The sequence below is a fragment of the Natator depressus genome, chromosome 6, assembly GCF_965152275.1.
Source record: "Natator depressus isolate rNatDep1 chromosome 6, rNatDep2.hap1, whole genome shotgun sequence".
Lineage (NCBI taxonomy): Eukaryota > Metazoa > Chordata > Testudines > Cheloniidae > Natator > Natator depressus.
The window spans coordinates 117,969,244-117,988,900 of NC_134239.1; the positions used below are offsets into that span (position 1 = coordinate 117,969,244).

The 19,657-nt window shown below is 43.2% G+C and overlaps 1 protein-coding gene across 1 annotated transcript in view; it reads right to left on the bottom strand.

The window, feature by feature from the left end:
• Positions 1 to 678: 678 nt before the first annotated feature.
• The window catches only part of PRKCH (protein kinase C eta), a 165,320-nt gene continuing 146,341 nt past the window's right edge, over positions 679 to 19,657 (bottom strand). Inside the window, exons 13-14 of the mRNA XM_074956411.1 lie at positions 3,704 to 3,847; positions 679 to 1,837 (exon numbers count right to left, since the gene is read on the bottom strand). Of these exons, the coding sequence (XP_074812512.1) occupies positions 1,691 to 1,837; positions 3,704 to 3,847 (291 nt within the window). The 3' untranslated portion in view covers positions 679 to 1,690. The remainder of the gene's footprint in view (positions 1,838 to 3,703; positions 3,848 to 19,657) is intronic.

Sequence of the window (19,657 nt, forward strand, 5' to 3'; positions counted from 1 at the left end):
TAACTAAACTAGCCCAGCATAATTAAAGTAGTGCAGCCCCCAAGTATGGATGCAGTTATAGTGGTATCCAAGTGCTTACAGCCTATAAAATTTATTCCTGTACAGGAACAGAAATAAACTATACCAATAAACGCACGCACTTTATACTGGTAGAACTGCATCCATACTAGGGCTTGCATGCATTCAACTCTATGAGTAAGAAAAATAAATATAATAAAATAAATCACCCCCCTAACCAACAGAGTTTTGCAGGTATATTGTCAGTGTGTAGACCAGCCGTGAGAACGTGGACAGTCCTTCCCAGACCACCCTTTTTTCAGATTAAACTTGTGACCTGTAATACAAAATAGCTTTGCAAACTGTTTAAACCCCACCTCCTCTTCCCACGAATTGGTATCTGCCCAGGAGGTAGTCAAATCCTCAGGAAAAAATGGTTCTAATCCTGACATGCAGGCTGACGCTTAGCATTGGCTAAAGAAGGCAGCATTGGAAACGGACATATGATGTGTCCGCTTTCCAGAAGTGAAGGTAAAGCACATCTGAATCTCCTACTGGAGTGACTGGTGTCTAGAAGCTGCTTTCAGCATTGTACCAACTTGACTATGGCTCACATGCTTAAGGCTACAATTGATAAGGCATCCCTTCTGAATAAAACCAAACTAGGTCACCTCTCTCCTTGAATCTTAGCAAAGGTTTATCCTTCTAATGGGGAGAGTGTTGTCCTTTTATGTCGTTGCTCATTATTTGACAATTCTGCTTTCAAATAGCTTGCCAGCTTTGCAGCTCCCGTCACAACAACACTACGAATAATTTAAGAGCTACCATTTTCCATCGAAGTTTTAATGAGCCAGGGAAGTTACAAAAGGGGCTCCGTATGACATAATTAAATAAAATCTAAGTAAATGGCAAGGTTTCACACACAATATTTTAGTTGAAAACAGCTGGTAGGCAGAGAAAGAAAGGCGCATCGAGAGTGCATGATGCAAAAAGGCATTTCACAGAATGCAAATGCTAAAACTTTTCATATCACACACATACTAAAACGCTGAGTTACAAGTGGCTTCACTCCGATTTGGAAGAACAGGTAGGGGTGACACTTTTTTGATAGGCTGCACAGTAAAATATTTGACATGGAAGCCCAAAACAGGTTCAAAGAGCCACTTGTCCTTAGGATAGAAATAAATACTCCAGAAACAGGTAGCGTCACGTGCACCATCTTGCTCCAGGAGCCCAGTGGTTGCTGGTTCTTTCCCACGTTTCCAAAGAGGAGGCAGTGCTGGATCCCTCAAAGCTGAGTCTTGCAAAGGTCGGTATTGTAAAATGTCTGTTTGGCTCAGAGCTGCAAAACTCTGCTCATTTCATGCTCACACCAACTCCCCAAACTCATTGCAAATTGCAACTAGTCAGATCTGTGCTGAACCACATAGCTCAGCATTAATAGTCTGCATTGACTATTTATGATACTGTACCATGTTTATTCCAGCCCTATAAATATTTGATATCAGAGTTGCACAAATCCTAGAGGTTTTGTTGTTTTTTTTTTAATTTCACATTAAGGTAACTTTGTTGTTGGTGCTGTTGCATAATATAAGGCCGTTTCAGTGTATTCCTTGAGAATGAAACTCCTGGTAAACCAATTTTCACTTCTTCCATCAGATTCTATCACCACCTTGCACAACCTTCCATGTGGCTATGGCTGTAATTCTGGATCAGTGTATGAAAAGTTTCTAAATTCTTCTTGGTTAATCATTGCGATAATCCCTTCTTCGATGGGGGTTAGAGCTGGTTCTTCTTTTATAAAATCAGGATCAAAATTACTAACATCTTCGCTGCATTTCTGCCAAACAAAAAAAAGACAAAAAGAGGAGAGGTCAAAAACTTGCACCACCACTTTTCTATTCTCTTTGTAACTTTTTCTGGTCTTGAATGAGATGCGTGACTGCCTCCATGGAGTGCTCAGCTGTTCTGTAACTCACTTTGGGCTGCACCCTCTAAGATGCTGCGTGGCCCTGCTTAGCCCTTTAAAGCCTGTCCTTTGTAAGCCTCCATAGGCCTTTTGCTGGCAAACCCCTCGCTGACTTAGTTGACATCAGCTGGAGTTTTGCCTGCACTGCTGCTGAATGGCAGACCCCATGGAGCAGTAATCCCTTACTTTGTTTAAGTGTCAGATTGCACAGACCCAGCTATTCACAGTAATTATACACACTGTTTCCAATTAGCTGAATCTACACAGTCTTTGCTTATCTGTGCAGTGTCTGAAATGGCCTAGTTGGGGGATCTTCTCCTTTGTTCAAAAGCCATTATACTTGTACAATAATGAATTAGTAATGCCACAGGAGGAACAAACACCCTGTCTCCAGGTGCCAGATTCCTACCCACCCAGTACAAAGTATGATTGTTTTCAATAGAGACCCCGAAGTTGGCTTATGGTACATTTTGACACAACACTGGTTTTGCCTGCCCCCGGAACAGCAAGGAGAAGTTTTATCATCCTAAGAGTTTATTTTTCCAGATCCACTCTAGCAAGGGAATTTACTGGACCCGGCGGAATGGTCACTTTACACTGTGCAAGAACATGTGTACGTTTAGAATGGGATTTTCAAACATACTCAGCATTGGTTCAACTCTGCTCCCAACTGTGTCTCAAAAGGGCATTTTACCACTGATTTCCAGGGGGCTGAGTAGGGCAGGGCTGAGAGCCTTGGAAAATCCCACCCTTATGGTTTCCTTGACAAGTCTCACAAACCTTGCACAACCCAAAAGATTTTCAAGCTCAGCAGACACACAGATCTCTGGATGGCAATAGGAAGCTTGGTTCTGAAGTCCGATCTCCTCATTAGCCAAAGCAAAGGCCAAGTACCAGGGATGGCTGGGCCAGGGTCCCAACATTAAGACTGGGGAAGACCCTAGTCCCAGGAAGATTTGGATTCAGGTGAAGGAAAAGGCAGAACATAAAGAGCCTGATCCTGAAAAGTACTGAGCACCTGCAAGGACCACTGGGCCTGATTCTGCATGCACTGAACTCACTGGGATTTGAACAGGAGGGGGCCCACTGACTGCAATGTGAGATAAAGGAGCTCAGCAGCCCTGAGGATCAGGCCCCATAAAGGAATTTAAAAGGCTAGGAAGCTAACTGGAGAGAATGAGTGTGAAAGGATCACAAGGAGCATCCGTGGGGCAGTATGGTATCATGGGACAGAGGGACCAGCACTCTGTGCTCCCCGTCATTGTAACTATTCAATGGCATTATAGTAGCACCCAGAGGCCCCAGCATGGATCACTGCACCACTGGGCTGGGCACTGTACAAATACTCAGTGAGAGACATCCCCTGCCCTGGACAGCTCACTGTCTCAATAGACAAGGCAGGGCTAAATTGGGAGAAGGGAAGGATTATTACCCCACATTTTGTACAAGGGAATTAAAGCACAGAGGGGAGTTAGGTGCCTAATCTGCTTAGGCTCTTCTGAAAATGTGTCTTTAGATGCTTAAGTATCTTTCTGTCCCAGGCAGATTAAGTGACTTGACCAGCATCACACAGGGAGTCTGTGGCAGAACTGTGAATTGAGCCCACTTCTCCTAAGTCCCAGTCCAGTGCCTTAATCACAAAGCCAGCCTTCCACTGCATCCTTCTCCCCAGTAGTTATACAGGTAGGGAGATAATTCAGCAAAAGGAGGGAGCGAGCAAGAGACTCCATCACTCACAATTCTTGGCCTGAAGGGTGGTTCCATCTGGCGCTGGTTCAGCAGGTCCCAGTCCAACCCTTTAAAGTAGGGGTGCCTCAGGATAGTGTTCTCCCCACCCTGAGCCAGGCTGCCCAGGCGTGAGTTAGGGTTCTTGGTCATAAACTGCAGAGCAAAATAAATGAACCTGGTTAGTCCTTTACTCACACCCAGCAAGGAGACAGGGGAGACACCTATTACTAGCAATCACACAAACACCGGTCCTCAGCTTTCTTGTTGAGCCGACTTTGCTGGCCAGACTTTCCACCTTCGTTACACTGGAAGAGCATGCAGGGATCCTGACTCCTTTTTTAGGGAGGAAGCATGGGTATATTTATGTCCTCGGCCACTTCTATTCCATAAAAAAGAACAGGAGGACTTGTGGCACCTTAGAGACTAACAAATTTATCAGAGCATAAGCTTTCGTGGACGACAGCCCACTTCATCGGATACACAGAATGGAACATACAGTAAGACATGCGTCTCCACGCAAAAGAATAAATGGACACAAATCTGACATCAGGAATCATAACATTCAAAAACCAGTAGGAGAACACTTCAACCTCTGTGTCCACTCAGTAAAAGATTTAAGGGTGGCAATTTTGCAACAGAAAAGCTTCAAAAACAGACTCCAACGAGAAACTGCTGAGCTTGAATTAATATGCAAACGAGATACCATGAAGAGAGACTGGGAGTGGCTGGGTCATTACACATATTGAATCTATTTCCTTAAGTTAAGTATCCTCACACCTTCTTGTCAACTGTCTAAATGGGCCAGCTCGATTATCACTATAGAAGTTTTTTTTTTTCCTGCTAATAGCAGCTCATCTTAACTAATTAGCCTCTCACAGTTTGTATGGTAACTTCTAACTTATCTCTGTGTGTGTGTGTGTGTGTGTGTGTATGTGTATGTATATGTGTGTATATATATAATCTTACTATATGTTCCATTCTATGCATCCGATGAAGTGAGCTGTAGCTCATGAAAGCTTATGCTCTAATAAATTTGTTAGTCTCGAAGGTGCCACAAGTACTCCTGTTCTTTTTGCGGATACAGACTGCTACTCTGAAATCTTCTATTTCAGATACATCCTTGGTTACCATGATAATAAAAGAAAGTTAAAGTGCATCATCTGCAGCACTATAGACATTGCACATTGTTTTGGGGGTTTTCTTTTTCAAGAACAAAAGCTCTTTATAAGGTTGGTATTTGCCAGCTGCCTGGGCTTTGGATTAGAGTCAGTTTTTAACTGTGCCTTTTTCCGAAACCTCAGCCTGCTGAAGTGAAGCCAGAAACCTGCCACGTTCTTCCTGCAGTCTCTCAGAAATCGGAGATGGCTGAGGAGAATGAGGAAGGGTTTGAATGTCACAGATCATTAAGAAGGAAGCGGCAATCTGAAGAAAACTGAACGTATGAATTCACAGAGGTGACATCACCTTGTGTGTGTGAAACCCATAGGAAGACTCTCCCATCTCTGCTACGAGAGGAAAGAAACCTCTGTATAGCAGCATCAAACTTCAGCTAGGGGTTCTGATCTGGAGGAAAGTAATAATAAAAGCTATGGCTCATCTAACTGGTTCAGTACTGGTGTGAGAGGGATATGGCTTGTATCTTTCAGATTCTGGAAATAATGCTCAAGTGAGAATGCATTTTCAAGCAGTTGGGAAGTCTTTTCTCATACGAGGAATATTTTGTTTTGTTTTTAAACTTCAGGACCTAATTTTTTAAAAGACTGAAGAAACCAAATGAAAATTCCACCCCGCCACTACAAACATTTGATTCACTAAAGTAAGAGAAATCCAGTTCAATTTGATTGGAAAAAACCAGCCACTTCAATTTGCTGGGCCAGCTGAAATGGCAGCAGAAAGGAAAATCAGGATCGTTGGCTGCATTGTCCAGATGAGTTTCTCGAGGAGGAAAGAGCATTAAATTCAGTAAATACTGCGCCAGTCACACCAGTCACTGTTGATGGAATTTGAAGTCTACTGCATCCTCGGCAGTGAAAACATTAAAATGAGCGGGAGGAGCTTTGAGAAATCTTCTTGAATCTGACTGGAAGAACCTTTCAGAAGGCTGGAATTCCTCGAAGAGGAGTTACTAAAAGGCCCAGTCATTCCCTCCCCTGGACAGACCCATGAGAGGGGACAGAGAACACTGGAAATTCTGCAAGATTCACCTTGAGGAGTTTCCTCCACATTTCCCCCCTGAATGGGAGGGGCTTTCTGACCTCATGCAAGTGTGCATGGGCGATTTTGCAGCCTGGGAAGCCTATAGGACCCTCAGCTCCACAAACAAACCAACCACCACCCTGTTAGACTTCAGGCCACCAGCACAGGGAGCTAGCTCCTGTATGGAGCTCTCGGACCTCCCAACCTCCTTCCTTGGCAGCATGGCTTCCATATGCTGTCACTGGCTCTCCCATCCTATGTCCGTTTTCCACCAACCCTGTCTGAAGGTGCAGAAGGGAAGCCAATGCCATTTACTGCAGCTGATAATCTGGATTCACAGGTGACTGCACCATGCAAAGCAACTGCTCTGTGGCTGTGCCTTAAGTGTGCCCCTTTTTTACCACAAAGCTCCAGCTATGTGGTATCTCCTGGGTGGGGACAAAATGCAGTGGAGGGGCTGTTTTCTCCTATGAACCCCCCTCCTAGTCTACCTGCTTTTGTTCCTCTCTGCCAGCACAATCAAAGGGAAGTACACATCCCCAAAACACTCTGATTTGGGATTAGTGGATTCCCCTTGATCTATTTCTCTGTAAGATCATCCATGACAGCTCAGATTCCAATCCATATACAAATCAGTGAGGGGCAAAGCAAAACCCATTCAGAGTCTTTATATGAACTTCTTAGGTTTGCAAAAGTGGCTGGAAATCACATGATAACAGATTCGCTTGTGAGATTCCCTGTGCTTTTGCTTCCGGTCATGCTGGAGAGATGAGAACCTCTCTCCTACTGTTTCAGCAAACCCACTTCTGGACCCAGAGGGAAAGTAAAAATTACTCGTTCTTATTTGTATTACAGTGGTTCTTAGAGGCCCCTAGCATGGTCAGATCCCATTGTGCTAGGCCCTGTACAAACACATAGTACAAGCCAGTATCTCCCCAAAAGAACTTAGATTAAATAGGCAAGACAAAGGAGGGGAAGGAGAAATGGAGGCACATCTAGATGAAGTAACTTATCCAAGGTCACACAGCAGCTGGAAATAGAGCCCAGGTCTCCTGACTCCCAGCCCAGTACCTATTCACTACACTATGCTGCCTCTGCTTAGAATGAAAAATAACAAAAATTTTCAAATCTCAGCAAAGTCTCATGGAGGATAGGTCCATCAGTGGATATTAGTCAGGATGGGCAGGGATGGTGTGCCTAGCCTCTGTTTGCCAGAAGCTGGGAACAGGTGACTGGGGATGGATCACTTGATTATCTGTTCTGTTCATTCCCTCTGGCATTGATCTCTGTCGGAAGACAGGATTCTGGGCTAGATGGACCTTTGGTCTGATCTAGTATGGCCATTCTTATGTTCTAAAGGGTTGGTACATTCAAGCCATGCAACCAAAAAACTCTGAATGGTTCTGTCCATTCACAAAACCAATCCAGAGCCCTGGGAAGTAGGAATGTGTTTACATTCTCAATGGCTTGTTTTATTCAGCATTATACCAAAACTGCATCAAGCAAAGGCATCCAGTGCAACAAATCAAGTCCACCCCACTGTGCTGGTTCGGTTAGCTGGCTCTGATTAGCACAGTAGACCTCCTGCACCTCCTGAGGAAATTATAGCTGACACAAGGTATCTCAACCCCAAATGTGTCTGGTTTTTGGTATCCAAAGGAGGGAGGAAGGGAATCAGCCTTTCCCATTTGCTCACTTATGGAACGCACTTCTGACTGCCTGCCCCCTGGGGCAGTTCTGGGAAGATGCATAGTTACTGCCAAGCTCATAGCTGGGCTGCTGCGAAAATCCTTTTGAAGCGATCCCTGTTTCAGAAGGGAAATTATCTGAACCACTGGATCCCTGATCAAAGAGCCTCCTTCTCCCGTGCTTCATATTTTATGTATAAATTCAGTCCTGTTCTGCATTTGGTCTGGTTTTGGAAGTGTGAGTGTTCAGTGTGCACACGCATTGGGGCTCAAGTGATAAAGCAGAAGCCTGAACAATTATCTTTATGTCTCTCTAAAAAATGAAGGGCCTCTACCTCATTTACAGTAAGGCCCCTTTACACCACTTTGACAGAGTAGTGGGGCCTTAATAGTGAGTGTAAATAACTAAATGTTCCAAAGGCGCCTTTACATGACCAGAGTGATAGCAAAGGGCTTTATTAAATGAGAATCAGGCCCAAAATATTCTGTTTTAAAACAGGCAGGATACAATTTGAAAGGACAGGCACATTTATTATCATCACACATAACTGCATCCATCTCTGACTGACTTATTTTACACGGTACTGAGGCATTTTGCATGCAAATGCCGCTCAGTATGTGTGATTTATCATTCTGAAATTCTAGCCCTTAGATGCCATTATACAGTACCTGTAAACTGTTACTATAGTCATGACACCCCAGAACATCCTACCCTATTACATAGGCTGATGTGCTGGCCTCATGCCTCTGTGACCCAGGGGCTGTCACAAACACCCTGCTGTTTGCCATTTCTAGTCTTTCAGAGCATGAAATCTTACCGTGCTTTCTGGAAATGGTGTGTCTGGATAGAGTCAACATGCTTTATGTGGGAAATGGCTGGGTTTAACATCATCGAGTAGGTATCTGACAACTGAGTCCCAGGAAAAACAGAATGCGAACAGCACCTCTTACTACTTGTGTCAATTTTAATACTTTGTCCCATAATGTAGTTACATATCGTATCATATGATGCACTTCAAATTAAAGGCTGAAATGTTCAAAGCCGCCTAAGGGATTTGGATGCCCGATTCTCATTAAATTTAATCATCTAAAAGATATGCTCTAATTCAACCCAAAGTAATGGGGTTCACGCAGGAATCACTGGCTGAAATTCTAAGGCAGGAGGTCAGACAGATGATTATGATGGTCTCTCCTGGCCTTAAAAATCTATGAAACTCCCTAGGCAGCTTAGAACCTCAGTAAAAATGTTGTATTATTTATTCTTTGTATTACGGTAGCATCTAGAGGCCTAATAGCAGGGACTCAGTATGCTCGGTGCTATACATATACACAGTAAAAGACAGCCCCTAAATAGACAGGACAGACAAAGAGTGGGAGAAGAAAAAAAGGATTATCTCCATTTTACTGATGGGTAACTGAGGCATAAGTGGCTCAAGGTCACAGAGCAAGTCTGTGGCAGAGCAGGGAATTCAACCCAGCTCTCCGGAGTTGCAATCCAACGCCTTAACCACGAAGACCAACCTTCCTCTCTAAAGTGTTTATGTGACGTTATGGGAGATTGAAGCCTGTGCCAATGGCTCAAAAAGTTTAGCCAACACCTTCCTCACTAGTCAGTGGCAGGACGGGTATTGCAGCGTGCCATTCTAGGCCGCCAGAGAGCTCTGAGGGCTTCTGGATACCAGATGAAACATGAATAGGGCAAGGGAAAACACATAAGGACATTTAAAAAATCCAGGGCCTGACCTCTAAGATTGTACTGGGAAATGATAAACTCTAGAAGAGGAAAGTCTTGGCCCCACTTAGAATCCAGAGAGAACCAAGACTTATACTAATATATATTCATAATCAGGCCCAGGTCTGAAAGACCTACAGGGCCTTCCAGGTCCAACTCTACTGTGTTTTGGCAGGTAATGGGAGATGATTCACAGGGAAAAGGTTTCTCTCGGAAAATGTCATTTAGTACTTGATCAGTATCTGTATTTTGCACCAATATCTAGACAACTAATACGAGTATCTGCCTCTTTCCCCAGCTCTATCTACAAACTGCCCATCAAAGAGTTACATAGAAAGAATGAGACAGCCCTTAGCAAAAGCAAAACAGGTTAAAAATCATATAAGTCACTTGATCCTGCTTCCATTGAAATCAATGGCCTAGACTCCTCTGTCTACATGGGTTTGTAAAGCTGTAAACTCACAGTTATTTTGAGCCTGACCTCATCTGAACTTCTCAGAGGCACGTCAGCCAAAAACAGCACACTGAGCCAGAACACCTGACCTCCATGGGATTGTTGATACATATTTACTGAAAGAACATGTAATGAATCACTCCATACAGTCAAGAGTGGAAGATTAGTCTGCCAGCGAAGCTACAGCAGAGATTGTAGGCATAAGGGAGCTCACCACTGGGAAAATATTTTTTCACCCACAAGAGTTAAATCTGTAGACAGGTGGACTATTCTGTACACTGCTTGCCCCAGAGCACTGCAACTGATTTATAAAGAACCATGGCTTTATAAACTTGTCTAGAGACTTGAGAATATGCAGAAATGTTTGTACAAACCAAGTTTCTTATAATAATTTCCTTGCTTTTTAGGAGTTATATATAATGATCACACACACACGCTCAGCATTATTTTAACATATCTATTTTGTATTTATTTATAGCAGTGTTGATTAGTTTCACACACGATATTGTGTTGAGTAGGTTACTTCTTAGTGGAGGGAAATGTTAAAAAAAAATAAAATGAAATAAAAAAATCCAAACACGAGGGGTGAGAGGAAAAGCACCTCAGGAACCTGGATGGGCGAGGAATGAAAATGGCTTCTTTAGCCACAACAGTTGGATTCTACTAGCAATAATTATTACGACTTGTACTACAGTAGTACGTAGCTGTCACAACTCAGGTCATTAAGTTCGGCTGCTTACGTACACTCAGTAAGACACAACCGAAGCGCCGAGGAGCTTAGGATCTAAACAGGCACAGAAGGTAAGTATTTAATGAAGTGTTGTTATCCCCATTTTACAGATGGGGAACTGAAGCAGAGAGAAGTTAAGTGACCAGCCCAGAGAGACACAGAGAGTCTGTGGCAGAGCCGATGACAGATCTCCTGAGTCCCAACCCATCTCTCTCAACCACAAGACGAACCTCCCTCAAATGGACACTAAGCCAAACCATCCCAATCCGACTCTTGCCTTCAAGATGTTAAGCAAAAGCAATATTTCCTTGTACTTTTTCTTAGCGTTTCCCTCTTGTGGTTAGTGAACTATGATAAACACAAAAAGGAAAAGCAAGAGTGCACTAGACTATTGGAACCAAAATACAGCTCCCTTGGGAATGAGACAGAATGGGCTTTCCAGGATCCTCAGGCTCATTAAGAGGAGTGGCCTGAAACAACAAAACAGAAATTAACTTTAAAGGAAATGGGGTTTCTCAAAGATCTATCTGATTTTAGACAAAGGGGAATTGTTATATAAATAGAGCAATTACTCTAATTAAGGCTTCCCTTCATGAATCTTGTGACTGAACACTGGACTTGCAGCAAACGTGGTTTGACTATTATGTAAGCAAACCAAACCAACAATATATGATTTCATTAGCCTTTAGCAGCCCCTAAACAAAGGGGAAGAAAGATGGCTCTACATTTGTTAATGACGTGAAGTCAGGAGGCACTCACATAGCATAAAGAAAAGGAGGACTTGTGGCACCTTAGAGACTAACAAATTTATTTGAGCATAAGCTTTCGTGAGCTACAACTCACTTCATCAGATGCATCAGCTGTAGCTCATGAAAGCTTATGCTCAAATAAATTTGTTAGTCTCTAAGGTGCCACAAGTCCTCCTTTTCTTTTTGCGAATACAGACTAACACGGCTGCTACTCTGAAACCTGTCACATAGCATAGGAGGACTTCATTAGCAGCTCTTACAGGCTCAGTCCTGAGCGTCTTTCTTGGACAAGACTCCCATTACATTCCACGAGAGCGCTATCTGAATTAGACCAGGAGTATAACTTCCAAAAGTGCCTAAATGGCTCAGAAGCCGTAATCCCATTTTCAAAAGTGACTCAGGTTCCACTGACTGTCACTGACAATTAGGCTCCTAAGTGCTGAAGTCATTTTTGAAAATAGGATTTAGACTTCCAAGTCAGTGAAGCACTTTTGAAAATGTCAACTCTCTTCTACATTGAGGATTTGCCCCGATTACAGCTATCAGCACTGCTGCTTGGCCCCTTGTGCAGTGTGGTAAATTGCTATAAGCTGTGATTCCTGCCAGGCAGTTTACCATAGGTTTAAGCAGGGGTGAGCTCCACTGATGCAAATAACAGCTTTGCCTGTCTGTGCTGGGGTTCTGGCTACTGATGGCAGGAATCAAGGTAAATTCTCCTATGTAGACAAGGCCTAAAGAATGCAGCATTAGGTCTAGGGAGTAGAAGTATACTTGAAATGCATTTTTGAAAATGGGGGAAAATTTTTTGGTGATTTCACCTTTCCAGCTATGAAGTAAAAGGGATATGGGTAAGACTACATCACTCCTCTCTGCTCTTCCCCAAAGCCACATGGAGTATAAAACTTAACAGCTATCACAATGGCACTAGCAAAAGCTTTAGTGCTATAGCCCCCCGGTGCTAAGAATAAAACTATCAGGCCTGCAGAGGTTAACTTCACTGATATTAAATTGAGATAAGTTTGGTCTCACTCCTGCTTGGTCTCTAGATGATCATGTGACCACTGGATGAGGGGCTGACAATTCCAACCGCTATAGAGAACAAAGAAGATTACTCTGCTGTAAGGATTGTTGCGGAAGATGGATACTCAAAATAAACCAGGGTAGAAAGAGGAAGCAGTGTGAGTGATCAACACATCTGGGGCCACATTTCCTGCAGCTGTAAATGGGTAAAGCTTCATTGACATCAAAGGAATTTTGCCCATTCACACAGCAGAGAATCTGGTCCCAGAGGGTGGCTCTCTGCCCCCAGGTGAAGTTAGAATACTGATTGTTTAGCTTCAAACTAACTTCTTGTACTGGAATCTGCTTGCTTCCCCCCAACTTTTTCAGATGTTCCCATCAACACAAATACAAAATGAATAGACTTAGGCCAAAATTAGGCCTGGGTGCCTAAAATAAAAATATTAATCGCAATTAATCACGCAATTAAAAAACGTAAGCACGATTAATCGCACTGTTCAACAATAGAATACTATTTATACAAATATTTTTGAATGTTTTCCACATTTTCAAATATATTGATTTCAATTACAACACAGAATAAAAAGTGTACAGTGCTTATTTTAATTAACACATTTTTTTTTAAGAAGTGTCATCAGCATGGAAGCACGTCCTCTGGAATGGTGGCTGAAGTATGAAGGAGCATACAAATGTTCAGCATATTTGGCACATAAATACCTTGCAATGCTGGCTACAAAAGCATCATGCGTACGTCTGTTCTCACTTTCAGGTGACATTGTAAATAAGAAGCAGGCAGCATTAACTCCCGTAAATGTAAACAAACTTTAGCAACTGGCTGAACAAGAAGTAGGACTGAGTGGACTTGTAGGCTATAAAGTTTTACATTGTTTTGTTTTTGAGTGCAGTTATATAACCAAATAAAAAAATCTACATTTGTAAATTGCACTTTCATGTTAAAGAGATTGCACTACAGTGAACTGATGTGAATTGAAAAATACTATTTCTTTTGTTTATCATTTTTACAATGCAAATATTTGTAATAAAATAATATAAAGTGAGCACTGTACACTTTGTATTCAGGGTTGTAATTTAAATCAATGTATTTGAAAATGTAGAAAAAAATCCAAAATATTTAATAAATTTCAATTGGTATTCTATTGTTTAACAGTGCAATTAAAACTGAGATTAATTGCGATTCATTTTTTAAATCGCAATTAATTTTTTTGAGTTAATCACGTGATTTAACTGCAATTAATCGACAGCCCTACTAATAATGTATTAATGTAGATGAGTTTCTCGTAGGCTTGGAAGAAGAGAGAATATTTAGTGTGATCCCTTTGGAAGTTCCCTCAGCTGGGAAGCTACAGGGATTCCAGAACGATGGTTCTGAGGTCGGACCTGGAGAACTGCTCAGGAAACGCAAGATGAAAAGTAAACAAAAGTTGTTTACAAGGATCCAGCACGGAGCTTCAGAAAGCGAGTCAAATATTTGAGTGTGGCTTTGACAGCCAAAGCTCAATCTAACTGTAAGACAGAATTTATTGGGTCTGCCAACTCAGAACAGATGCCAAAGGGAATGATGTACTGGCATATTTGAAGGCATTTTTAATATCTGCTTTTGTTAGCCAGGCTCCTTGACTCTGAGGAGAAGCAATGAGTTCATCGTGGCTCCTCTTTGATTTCAGTTGTGTCCACCATAGTGTTCATTCTTTACCCTTTAATTCTTGTCTAAAATTTTACAGTACCTGGTTCATTGCACAAACAAAAGTTCACACTGCTTGTTCTGACACTGTGTGCAAAACAGATTAGCTGCTGCCTTCTATTTGTTCTTAACACAAAGAACTTGGGCTGGATCCATGGACAATAAGTGCAAAGAAGGGAGAGCACTGTGGTAACACTCCATGTGTTCTCTGGGTTCTGCCGGTATAGCCAGCTGTAAGCCACCAGCTCCTGGTTCTCCCCTTGCACACTCCAGTCCACTGTAGGATGCATTCTGGGGTGCAGCTGGAGAGCACACCAGCCAGCAGAAGTTACAGCAGTCACAAGGTTGCTCTGACTTGCACAGGGGCCAAACTGGGCCTAAGATTGGCCGGGGGGGGGGGGGGGGGCGCTGAGGCAGAAAGCTGAGCTCAGTCCTATGGATTTTGTTTCTCTGCTCCCCTGGCACTGGCAGCAGTTTGCTCATATCATGTTCTTTACAAAAATCTGCTTCATAAAAAAAAAAAAATCTTTTTACTGCAAGAACCCTGGTCTCTCCCACCATCTCTCCTAACTAATGACAGTTTCAGGTTGCTGATTGGGACGAGACTGAGGCTCATGACTGCATGCTCTCCCTCATGGGCTCGGGAAGGCCTTTGTAAAAGTATGCTGATGAGCAACCGTAAGGTGTCCTACACCAGGTGTAACCAATATAGCTGGTAAAGTTGACATCACCTAGGATGTATCGTTTATTTCTCCTGCATTCTCATTGCTTTCTTTACTGCTGCTTGCCTGCACTGAGGGCCATAGGGGAATTTTTTTCAGTATCTCTCAGATCTAGTTTCTGGCCAGATTGTGGTACGCTCATTTGGCACAGATTCAGTCTCTGAGCACTTCAGTTTGGAGCGATTATCCTCCATTTGCTCGGACTGAATTACATTTAGCACTTAGCACATAAGAGATTAAAATGATTTTAGCTCTGCTTTAATTGCATTTTTGTGGGGGCCTCACCATTTTTTGTGCTTCCTTACTTGGTATCATCTGCAAACTAGGAAAACCCCTGTTTTCTATACACTGTTCTCTACCTAATCTATACAAACAAACTGGTTCACTGCACTAGAGTTTGATTGAAAAGGTGCAATTATGGTGTTATTTATATGAACACACAAAGCATTGACCAGAATGCACTACCAGAGTTCCCCTATTTAGCATGCTGCTTTAGTGCTTGATTCTGCCATCCTTATGCACCCTGAGTAGTACCTAACTCTGAGTAGCCCCACTGATTTCAGTGAAATTACTTGTGGAACTACTCAGTGTAAGTAAGGACGGCTGAATCACACCTCAAAGCAACATGCAAACAGAGGCACCCTGGCAGCAGGGCATTCTGGGAAATTTGGTGTGCTCATTTCTGTCCAACAGTTACAAGGTGGATGTGTGGCTCTGAACTAGCCTCAGATCTTTTGCTCTTATGGGCTACAGTGGAATGACAACTCTTTACAGAAAATTGTACCCTGCTTTTTTGATTAATAAGATTAAAATTGGGGGAGGCAGAGGAAGGCACTGTGTCTTCGTATGAACGTACAGCACCCAGCATAATGGGGCCCTGATCATGACTGGGGCCCACTGGGCAGGACTGTAACACAAACAATAGTGATAATAATAAACAATTAAACTTTTAAGTAGCTGTTAGGAGTTCTACACACAAGACTCTCTCTACTGAAAATTAAGTGACCTTCCTTGTGCTCTGCTCTGAAAGACTTCAGAGCCTTGATTGATTGGGGATAGACGTCAGGGCTTTTATCTGCTCCAGTCACCCTGGCCTGTCACTCTGGGGTACTTTGGTATTGGAATCCTGTCTTTGGGCCCCTGAATGAGAAGTCCCTCTGGAGTGGGACTGAAAAAGCCTCAGTCAGTATCCCAAAATACACTATTCTGGGGCCACGGGGTGGGAGCAGAAACCTGGTTCCATGTTTAACCGTTGCTGTTAAAAAAGCTCCAGTCTCTTGAAAACAGGTTCAGAGGGCACATTGGGGTCAGTGCAGGGGCCTTTGACCTCCAGACATGTGTTCATATACTAGATCAGGACACACATCCCAGCTGATGGAGCTCAGCCACTAATGGACACTCTCCTGAAGTCATGGGGTTTGGAGCGATACTATATCCAGTTGTCTCTCTACATGCTCTCGAGCACTATGGGGAGATTCTCCATGACTGACTGCATGCGGAGAAGAAACTCCCAATTCCCTCTTTCTCTATCTTGTGCACCAGTGGCCAAGAACTAGAGCACAGATAGGCCCTGTGAGAGACACAAACTCCCAACTGAAGTTGTCATGGAATATACAAAAACCTGAAGGAGAACACTTCAACCTCCCTGGACACAAAAGAGCAGATTTAAAGGTAGCCATCCTGCAGCAAAAAAACTTCAGGACCAGACTTCAAAGAGAAACTGCTGAGCTTCAGTTCATTTGCTAATTTGACACCATCAGCTCAAGATTAAACAAAGACTGTGAATGGCTAGCCAACTACAAAAGCAGTTTCTCCTCCCTTGGTGTTCACACCTCAACTACTAGAAGAGGGCCTCATCCTCCCTGATTGAACTAACCTCGTTATCCCTAGCCTGATTCTTGCTTGCATATTTATACCTGCCTCTGGAAATTTCCACTACATGCATCCCACAAAGTGGGTATGCACCCATGAAAGCTTATGCTCCAATACGTCTGTTAGTCTGTAAGGTGCCACAGGACTCTTTGCCTCCTGTTTGTTCCCACTGTGCACAGGGAAGCAGAACTTTGTACACTCTTTGTGAATAAACAGGATTGAACAAAGAGATACCCGACTCCCATCATCAATTTCTCCTCCTAATGGAAACAACCCAGCAAGGCCTCCAAATTGGCTCACCACTCAGCTGAAAAGAGGCAACAATAAGATTCTGGAAGTGCGTTGATATGAGGAATAGTAAGGAAAGATATGGGACAAAATATGCTAGCTTCTGCTGAACTTGAGAGAGTGGCTTTTCCTATTCATTGATCTATTTATATTTTTCAAAACAAATTCAATAAAAGAATAAGTGATAAAGAGAAATATGGAGGACCAGCGATAACACTGACCACTCTGCTCAGGAATTGACATTAGAAATCCTTCATGACAGGTACTCAACTTTGCTGCTCTTGTTTTAATGCTGGGTTCAGACATCTGCAAGTGTTAACCAGCATCAAAGGGGTTACGTAGATAACCACAGAAGGAAGTGAACTCAGTGACCTGTGGCAACAGACAGTTTGGTAAACCAGAGAATTTGCCTTCTGAGTCAGTGTCAATTCTAGATCATTGTGATCTATAAACATAGATCAACTTCCTGTGTCTTCTTTTCCCCTCTTTTTGTCACTGTACTTCTGACAGCATCACTACATCCAAGTACTTTTCGGGCACCTCTATGCCAGCAGGATTGGATTAGCTCCTATAATCATGCCCATTAGCTCTTTAAATCATCCCCTCTACAGCCTCATCGAGGCTGGAGAATGCTCTTTTTGCTAACTCACCAACATAAGGATTACCCCTCAGTATTACACCTGCATTTCCAAACTACGTGTTGAACACAGACTACTGAGACCCCAGGCTGTCCTTCTAGAATCTGACCCTTCCCTTGCAGTATGTTTCAGCTTATTCACTCTTCATTCAAAATCAGCATTGCAGGCTCCTACCCCAAGTCTTGATTTTGACCTCTACAGGGTCAAACAACAGCAGGGTTTAAATAATACTACTTTTTCTCCATTATATGCATCTCCAGCCAGGGGTGCTGGAACAATTTTTACAGTGGGGGTGCTGAGAGCCATTGAACCAAACTGTAAACCCTGCATATGATAGAAACCATTTCAAGCCAGGGGGTGCGGCACCACTCCCAGCTCCAGCACCTGTGTCTCCAGCAGGCCTGAAGTCTAGTTTGTGATCCACACCAGTTTTTGGAGGAGTGTCTGAGTGTAAGAAAGTGTCTGAATGCTCACATTGAGCACAGAAGTTAGCAGCCATCTCCCAGTGAGCACCAGCTTCCTCATTTGACTATCAAGTATGAGGCGGGGGGGGGGGGGCTGATGGTTAGAAGCTCTGGGCTGAGAAGGCAGGGATAAAGCTATCCTGGGGTGCTACCATGCCTTAACCCTTGAGGTTACCTACCTTGTAGAGTGAGGCTTTAGTACAGCTGGTACGCTCCAGAAAACCTTGGAAAGCATCTTCAAATCTCCAAGCCTTTGGCCCACTGATTACCAGTTTTATCTATTACCCACGCCATCATCCCTTGTAATGACTCCATTGTCTTCGGGCTCGTTTAAACTTACAACAGTGTAGCGCTTAGTGAAGACTCTATCTGTGCTGACAGAAGAACTTCTCCCGCGGTAGCTATATGGGCGGGAGAAGCCCTCCCGTTGACACAGTGCTGTCTACATCAGGGGTTAGGTTCGTATAACTATCTCGCTCAGGGGTGTGGATTTTGGTAGTGTAGACCAAGCATTCCTTTTCCCCTTGCCCTGAAGCCAGGTGCAGAAAGCCTGTGTACCTTTCATGGTTTTACCTCCCTTTTAGACCATTGCTCCTTGAGCCTTGGTTTTTAACATGTCTCCTTTCCTGTTAAACCAAACTTCCAGCAAGCTGGTGCAGGATCGGATCATACCCAAGAAAAGCACACAGATATGAACTCAACTAGAGTTATAGTGATGGTGCTGAAATCAGATATACCATGATGCTCCTGGGCAAAAAGGATGAAAGAGAGAGTCATATTTCAGGTGGTAATTCATCCGGCTGGGATCCCAAGATCTCTAGCTGCTTGGAATACCACTAGCTCCACTCTAAATGTTATTGTTCACTAGTGACAAATCAGACATCAGACTTCTGTGTTAAAATGAACCCCTAGCTACACACAGCCAATGTGAGTCACTGTCTAGGAACTTGCATAATGACATTTCCAGTACAAGTTTCCTTTTCACAGAGTCCTCCCCAGAAGATGGGGATAACTAGGTCAGCTTATATCAAGGAGGATTTTGAGGGGGTATATTTTATAGACGTTTATACAGCAGGAGCAGGGGCCAGATTCATTCCTGGCATTGCTAAACAGAATTACTTTGGGGCTGATAATGAGTAGTGGGAGACGGAAGTTGGAAAATGAACCTCATACAGCTCTAGTTACAGCTAATGGGCCAGGTCCCCGGCTGGTGTAAGTCGGCATAGTTCCACTGACTCCAACACAGCTTTGCTGATTTACACCAGCTCAGAATCAGCCTCGCTTCCCTCCAGCCCTTTACAAACATTTTTAAAATGACACAAAACATTGAAGGGGAAACAAGGAACAATTTCCTTTTTAAAGCACAAATGGTTTCTGCTCTGGCTTCTACACAGGCTCCGTGTGCATCTAGGTTGTTTTTTGTTTCCCTACAGTAGCAATGCTCAAAAACATTCCTGGAACAGCTGCTGACCAAACAAAAGCTTATGTCCTAAATCAGCACTTGAGAATGGATAGTGGCAACCTTCAGGAAATTACAAAGATGCACAGGGTGCAACCTACCTCACAGGATACAAGCACAGATGACTTCTAGGGTGGAGGGAGCTGGGCAAAGCAGAACAGTGGTGAAAAGCAACTTGAAATAGGCCCCAAACTTCATGATGCTGAACCACAGCATAAAGCGATACACAAAAATAAACTGCTCCTGTGC